An 8,859-nucleotide genomic window follows, 5' to 3' on the forward strand; every position below is an offset into this window, starting at 1 on the left:
AATTGGATAAATAGTATAATTTTGTTTAGCCACTCCCGGTAAATTTTATATATTATTTTTTTAACGAAAACCATTAGACATATTATAATTATATCATGAATATTTATCTATTAATGAAAGTGTTTTATTTTAAATATTACAATAATTACTGTGAGCGAACCTACTACCAACCAAACTTTTATTATTTACCAACCAAACTTTCATTGTTTAGTTTTTAATATAATTGTGTAGATATGGGGTATAATTTGGTACAACGATTATCCCCTAATTTTAATTATTAAAAAATAAATAAATTGTCCTACTAAACTAATAAATAAAAAATTTAAATACTAACATTTAAGCTAGTAGATATTAAAAAGAGAAGCATCTTCAGTTCTCTAGTCCAATAAGTAAAGCTAACATCACACTTCTTGGAGACTTCTCTGTTGCAGCCACCTTCTTTTGTACATTGATCCAGTACTGTCCCAGCGTAGCTTCATTCTTTTTGCATCGGAAAGTGCCTCCACTCAAGACGGTGATGTATGATCGGACTTGCTGTGCAGATATCGGCAATTAGTGTCATTTCGACATCCCCTGGGAGTGTTTAAGTACGTGCACGGCTCCTGATGCGGATTCAGCGTAGATGGTCCTTGCCCAACTATTTGAGTGTTTGCATGCAACGAAGAGCAGTTCGTGGGACGGGTTGAGTGACTAAAGGCGGCTATCATATTAGCAGCAGCCTGCTGGTTGACCATTAGCAATGTAACCAAATCATTCACTAAAGGATTCAGACCCATTGCTGTTACGAGTTGTGTCCCCAGCATAGGTATCAGAGCAGTTTGTCCTGAGATAGGGTACGGGTGCATCTGGAGTAGAGGTGGATTCCTAGGCAGAAGGGATGGCAGCCCATTTGTGGTGGCTGTAGGCTGGCGGTTTGTGGCAAAGAAAATATAGCCACTGGTGATATTGGAGGTTCCATTCTCATACCAGCAACCGTTCCATTTTCACTGATTGGACTCTCAATCTCTATATCCGATTCCCAGTTGGTACTTGGTGAGTAATACAGAGGTGACATTGGGGTCATTGTTGCTTCTGGTAATCGTATGTCATTGTTAATTAGGCTCTTATTGCTGCTTGATGTGACCATTGAAGAAACGGTTATTGAAGGGGCAGAGGATTCACCAGTAATGCAATGTGAATTGTGTCCAGGAGCTGTATTTTCCCTTGGAAAGGTAAGTAACGATTCAGGAATGGTTGCGATGGCACTGGCACATGACTTTCCTTTAGCTGTCGAATCATATATTTTTATCAGTTTCTCCACATCTCCTGGGTTCTGTAGGAGACGCGCTAGCAAGTCCAGGTCAAGAACATCCTGAGCAGGCACCGAAGATGTCCAAGCAATGGGTTTGGGGATGACTACTCCAGTATTTTCTCGGACACAGTAAAACTGATCAGGGTTTTCTCTGGGAACTGATTTTGTTGGCTCGATTCCAGTGAAACTTTACCCGCTGAAAAACTTACGAACAGTATCTGTGTCGAGCCATTGCATGAACATGCCCAAATCAACTACAGGTTCACCTTGCCCCAATGTGACGCCATTTAAAGCATTTACGGCATCAATAGCCATGGACATTATTTCATCATTCACTGATGAAGTATTCAGGAATGGTGAACTGTTGTTGAGCAGGTTGCCTTTCTCCTCTATGGGTATTATCAGTGTTGTGCTGTCTGAATGGTCAGTGGGCTCCGCCTGAAATCTGACATTAAAATAAAAAGTAAAAAAAATAATCAGAGGTGCTAAATTAGGATAAAGTTAAAAAGTAGACTCGAGAACAAGAAACTTTACCTAGGATCACTTGGTACACGTCTCGCGGTAGCCTCTATGCTCTCTTGCCGAGCAGCCACACCACAGTTAATATCCAAAGTTAACTGTGATTGAAATCCGTGTGTAATATTCAACATCAGAACTTATAATAGAAAAGTGCATAGCATCTTTAACTAAAAAGATATCAAAATGTATGTAATATCAATGTTTCAACTCATACCTTTGGAGGACACATCCATTCTATTTGTAGAATATCCCCATGTCTTCCACCTATATTTGCATCCACCGCCTTATGAACACCTATCTGTGCAGGAAATAATAAAAAGTTTAATTATTATTACTTCAAATGTGATTCAAAATATTTTCAGTCTTGAGAATAAGCATGAACTCCTGAAAGGAAAAAGTCTAGCCTAAAAATATTTAAAGATAGATTTGAAATTGACAATATTAAGATGAGAACGTTCAAGTACGATGAAACCAATTCTAGAAAAAAAATTGTCCTTAACTGCTAATTAAACATCAACTCCCTAATTAGCTTGAAATAGTATGGGGAAAGCAAGAATTTTAAAAAATTATGAAGTGTGACGATATATCAAATAATGCGACATCTAAGATACTCCCTTCATCCCTTTCAATTGTTTACATTTTTTAGAGAGTGTCTGACACGCATTTTAAGGTGCATATAAAGAATAGTTCTGTATTTTTTTAGAATTTTGTTTTTTTAATAAAAATTAAAACATTCAACTTTTATTTAGAAAAAGAAAATTGTAAAAATAAGTTACATACCTATACCTTTTATGCACCTTAAAATGCGTGTCGGACACTTCCCCAGAAATGTAAACAATTGAAAGGGACTGAGGGAGTATATTTTATATAAGAGATCACTAAATACGTGTGCACCTCATTGCATATTCTTATTCCTAAGGTGCGCACAAAAAGTCCATTACGGCTAATTAATTAAGGACCTTGATATTAATAAAGAGAGGCTTTTCACTTGGCAAAAAGAAGAAGATGGAAGGCTTCTCTCACCCTTCATAGTTAATAACACATAAGACAATATGTATTTTATCTTTGAGGATTCTAGATCTACTTCTGAAGATTATAAACACCTGAGTCATATAACAAACATTATCTTAAGTAATTATCTCCATTAAGGTGTTATACGAAGACTTTATATGGATCTTATACTATTATTTAACACATTACAACCTCAGGCATGATAGCAAGTCATACTTACATATGAATTTCTTAGTTCGATTTGAATTGTAATACTTAAAAAGATTTGAGAAGAAATGTGTATACAAAGCTGATTACAATTAAAATAAATTGAAGTCAATCTGTTATTAATGAGTTTAAACAATAACAACAACAAATATCATAACATTATATGCAATCTTGGATTAAATATAAAATAATATTACCCGTATATCTGTGAACGTGGAGGAGGAAGTAAAACTTTAACTTTGATGGAGCATTTTCTTCATTGCTTTCCGGCTATGTTTTAGAAATTTGATTTACATCATATTCAAACAAAAAAATGAATTTAGAAAAATAAATTAAATCTAGAAAATATGGAATCGGATGAATTTAACGGTGATAAAAATCTAATAGTATGCTTGCAATGAAATAAATTCAGACAACTTACTTATATCGGGATGATGAGCATTTTACAAAGACGAGGACTTCTTGCGAATCCGGCAAATATTTAAAAAATGCAAATTTATTGGGCCTAAATCTCAATCGATGATATAGAAACTGTTATTGAAATAGTAATAGGAAAGTGGTAAGGGGTGTATCTGAAATGAGTTTTCTAATTGGTACACAAACTTTAAGTTTTGTTATTAGATTAAATGATAATGATCTTAATTGGCTCAAAAAATGAAGGAGATTTAGATCTATATGGTTTGATGCAGAGTGGAGAAAAAAACTGATTTAAATCTATATCGAATAATGGAGAATGGGGGAGAAAAATAGAGATTTTAGATCTATATCGGATGATGGAAATCTGGAAGAAGAAAAATATTTGATGTATATCGGATGATGGAAATTGGCGGAGAATAAATGAGATTCAGGTTTATATCGGATGACGGAGAGTGGAGCACGAGAAAAGAAAATTAGATCTATATCGGACGATGGAGGGTGGACGAGAATAAAAGATGGTTGTGATGGAAAAGATACAGTAGGAAATGAAAATTATTTATAACGTCTTTCGAAGAATCTAGAATAGACGAGAGGCTTTCGAAGAGTCTAGAATAGACGAGAGCCTACATGAGGATATAAGTGTCACAAATCAATGTTTATGTTATATTAAAAATGATAAGCAATATTTATTTAAAGCATTTTTTTTATATAAATCTATATTTAATAGAATCAAATGCATATGGTGTACTCGCTTTTTGGTTGTCACATCACTTGGGATGGTAAATTTTAAAACCGTAACTGGTGAATTTTCAAATTTTTACAAACTATTAAATATGACTAACTATATTACTCGTGTCAAGGTTATTTCAAACTTGTACTCAACATGCCTGGTACATACTATACTTAAACTATCATGTTAAAATATGTAAGTTGTTAAACAAAAGTAGATCTAACTTTTATTCGTCCAATATAAAATTTCAATATAAAATTTCAATAGAAAATAGCATTTATTAAAAATAACATCATAAAGGTGGGTCGCCATTTTAGTCATTTTTAAATTCAAGCCATATACTTGAAGCAGTAGCATGTAAAGTTTGAATTGATTTTCTTAATGACTAAACCCCGTGAAAAATTAAAAGAAAACTGGGGGACTCGCAGGTATGAGTTGTGTATAACTTTTATAATATTTAAATTTACTATATGCATTGCATTTGTAAATAAATCTTTCGCATTAGTATTAAGAAAAAAAATTCTATTTACAAGAAAATAATTATTTTTACAACTATAATATATGCATAAATTAATATTTTCTATCCTTTTCCACTTCCAATTTTTTTACTATTTTGGTATATTTATAGTACTCTATGAACATAAATTCTATAATCGAAATAATAAATATGAGCCGTGTAATTTTTGACTTTTTTCATCAACATATCTCTAGAAGGCATATCATAAGATTTCACTAGCAAAATTTAATTAAATATTAGAAATATTCTTCCTATTAACACAATTAATGGAAAAATTAAAAAAATTGAGACTATTTAAAATATAGTTAGATATTAAATAAATGGGGTGTGCTCGCAAGGCTGATTCACGTAATTGAATGGTGCTAAGTCATCCTCTGCCCCGATCTAGAGAGAAATAAAGAGACAAAGATAGTGAGAGAAAAGAGTGGGAACAAAGATGGTGAGAGAAAAGAGTGGAACGAGAAAATGGGAGGGCGAAGATGGAGGGGATAGTGAGAGAAGATAAAAAGAGAGAGCGGGAGGGGCGGGGAAAGGAATATTAAATTCTGAAGGAATGGAGAGACATGAGGAGAGAGGTAGATGGAGATAGGGGGAATTGAGAGGGAATGGAGGAAGAGGAAGTTGGATAATATGAAAATGGAGTGTTGGATGATTGAATGGAGAAGTGGCGGGGGCTTGGTTAGTGAAAGACCCCATAAATATTGGGTTATTACGAGGTGGAAAGAAGAATAAAACAACAAGTTAATTGAATTATGGGGGACTCTACATGTTAATGGCTCTTTAAATTGGTAGAAATTTAGTATTAATTGGGAGGCCTGGCTGCCAGATTCAGTTTAAGTTGCAAATATATAATATATGGAAAATACTAGAGCCCCATATATTGTGACAAATTTTTCCCAAATACTTTTCAATTTGTCTAGTGTGTGTCAATAGGCACATGTTAAATACTAAAAACTATAAATTTAAAGCATTTTAATTTAGAGTATTTGGTAGTTTATAACCCACTTTTATTTTTATTTTTGTAATTTGGGTCTACATTATTTTTATGTGTCAACATACACCCCATAAAATTAATTTCGCTTCTATTTGTCCCCCACTCACCACTTTCCATCCAAGATGACCATTAATTTTAATCGAAGTAGGGGCATTTCAGAAAATTACTAATTCAAACAGAAAAAAATAAGAGTAATTGGCACTTTGTAACCCATTTCTTTGGGCATTTTTTCAATTCGGGTCTATATTATGTATCCTTGCAAGTTGCACCTTTAACTTTTATATGAGGGGAAAAATTAAAATTTCTAGTATCCAAGAACAAATTGCCACATCATTCGATTTCCCAATGGAAACCTACAAATAAATACATGAATCGATTGCAAATAGGGCTAATCAAAACCTATTTATGTAGTTGTTGTTAATGCATAGATCAAAATAAGCAAAAATTATAAAAGTTTGTGTTTATTCTGTGCATATGAGCACATCATAGAAAAACGAATCTATACTCTTTATTAATAAGCGAAACTATGTATAATTTGGTGCTAAAAGTACCAAAGTACCAAATTTTGCTACTTACCTCATATAAGTTGACTTCCATTCTCTATTAACTTTATTTTTAACACAACTCGACTTATATTTTTTGTAAATTTAATTTTCTTTTTAGTTAGTGTTCATCCAATCTTCTTTTTCATTTTTAAAATAAAAATATTTTTTAAACGATTTGTAAATTATATTAAAAAATTATTAAGTTACGTTAAATAAAGTAAAATAACTTATATTTATGTTTAATTTTATAAAAACTACAAACTACTAACAATAATTGACTTATATTTTCTGTAAACTTTATTTATTTATAAATTATATTAAGAATTTATTAAGTTCATTAAATTAAGTAAAATAACATATATTTACTTTTATTTTGAAAAACTACTAATTACAAACTACAAAGTAAACTATTAACACGAATTGACTTCTATTCTCTGTAAACTTTATTTTCTGTAGTATTATTTTAAAAATAATTAAGTAATAGCAACTGACTTTAGTAATATTTATTAACTTATAAACTGATAATTATTAATTTATCGATCGTATTTGTTACTGTTCATCACAACATTTATATATTTTAAATTAAAAAAAAATTAACAGTAACAAATTTATGGCCTGTATTTAGATTATATTTAGTAATATTAAATTAAGTTTAATAACATTTATTTACTTTTAATTTGTAAATTAATTTTTATCGATAATTAAGTAATATTAAATAAACTATATTGAAAAGGCTAATTATAAGATAATTATCAAATTATATTAATTAATATTAAATTGTCTAAAGAATAGAAATTTGGTTCATAAGATAGAGATACAATTCGTTTCACAAAAATAACACTAATATGTTAGATTTTTTATATCAAGTGAAACAATGCAAAACTAGAATTATATTGAAAAATTTCATTACTAATTCAATTATTTTATCTACATAACTATTTTTTACAAGTACTAATTTAGCATTTTATATTAATATATTAGTTTTAATTCGTGTTTCACACGAATTATGAATAATTCTCTACAAATATTAATTCGATATTTTTAGTCTCGGTCTCATGTTTCGCACGGGTTATCAACTATGTATACTAATAAGCGAAACCATGTTTAGCTCCCAAATCTTGGTACTCACTAGAAAATTATACAACTATTTTTGAAATTTTATATAATAAAATCTTAACATCTCAACTAACAAAAATTAACTTTTACTCTCTCTAAATTTTATTTTCCTTAATTTTTTATTTGTTGCTGAACATCCAAGTGTCGGTTTAATTTCAAATAATCGTATTAGTAAGTTAACATGACAGATTTATATAAGTAAATAATTAGGCGCATGCATAACTAGAACTATAGGGTGAAATTTTAGAGTTACACTTAACTTCAATTTTTTAACTACATATTTTAAAATCATTTTATAAATTATATTTAGATCTGTATTTTACTCGAATTATGAGTTTCAGTTTTATGTAAATAATAATGTGATTCTGTTATTTTTAATTTTGGGTATGTGCTTGGCATGGCTTACCAACTAATATCTTATAAATGGTAACTTTCCCTAAAATAATATGAGACCCCACGTGCATTCATAATCGCACACGAATGTAATTTCAAAATGTGTCATGTCACGTTACTTTGTAACTATTTTTGTATAAGTTTGGGGTTATCTAGTATTACTCGTTATATATTGACAATGAGATTTAATGCATCCAAATTTTGTAATTAGCAATCTGAACTAAGCCAATCACCAAATTTTCTCATTATCACACCAAATTTTCTCAATTATCAGTAAATTTATATCATAATTACTAAAAATCATACCACCACCTAAGAAATCATTGAATTCAAACATTTAAATGAAAATCATCAATTATTATATGCAAATTTGAAATGTGTTGAAATAGGCTAAAAATTCTAACATATTAAATATATCCAAAGTGGAGAAAAATACTCAAGAAAAATATGTCTTCAAATAGGCTAAAAGGCTACCTATTAAATATGTCTTAGTGTACTAGAAAATCTATCTCTCCTGAGATAATCATTTATTCTCCACAACTTTTTAGTGTAGTTCATAGCGCATATTTTCAAATTTGCACCCTAGTAGCAACATTCAAATTTTTTTATTGAAAGAGGGAAGTGATCTAATAATTGTTTTATCGAGTGAGTGTAGCGATCTATTAACATAGAATTTTTTTAAATAAGAAGGGAATTTCTGACAATATCTTGATTATTTATAAGAAAATTAGTCAAAAGTAAGTAAGGGTCAAATGATAAGAGGAAAAAATCTTAATAAAATTAAAATTAGGTATAAATATAATATATACAACATATACAACATTATCACCACAAATAATAATCAAATTAAACCAAATTTCAGATAGTATGGGTGACCATGGGTTTCGAAACCCGACCTAACCGACCCTACCGGACCTAACCCGCCTTAAACCAACCTAAAAAATTCAAACCGAACTTTAATCATGTTAAATATTATTAAAATTGAATTAAATGGGTTAGTTTAGGGTTTTGCGTGCAACCTACCCATTCCAACTTGACCCGCACACCTACTTCTTTTGAGTTCATTTAGTCTTTTTCTTATAAGTTTATATGACTTAATTTAATAAACGAAAAGTCAGT

General features: G+C 30.5%; 1 protein-coding gene across 1 annotated transcript; it reads right to left on the reverse strand.

Annotated features, from left to right (window-relative positions):
* Window positions 1-506: 506 nt before the first annotated feature.
* LOC141699778 (uncharacterized) lies at window positions 507-6,283 on the reverse strand. Its single transcript, XM_074503613.1, has 6 exons — window positions 6,263-6,283; window positions 2,025-2,108; window positions 1,826-1,908; window positions 1,501-1,736; window positions 967-1,395; window positions 507-778 (listed from the first exon to the last, which is right to left on the reverse strand). The coding sequence occupies exons 1-6, from the start codon at window positions 6,281-6,283 to the stop codon at window positions 507-509; spliced, it is 1,125 nt and encodes a 374-aa protein (XP_074359714.1).
* Between the last annotated feature and the right edge of the window lie 2,576 nt (window positions 6,284-8,859).

Source organism: Apium graveolens, unplaced genomic scaffold (assembly GCF_009905375.1).
Source record: "Apium graveolens cultivar Ventura unplaced genomic scaffold, ASM990537v1 ctg1298, whole genome shotgun sequence".
Lineage (NCBI taxonomy): Eukaryota > Viridiplantae > Streptophyta > Magnoliopsida > Apiales > Apiaceae > Apium > Apium graveolens.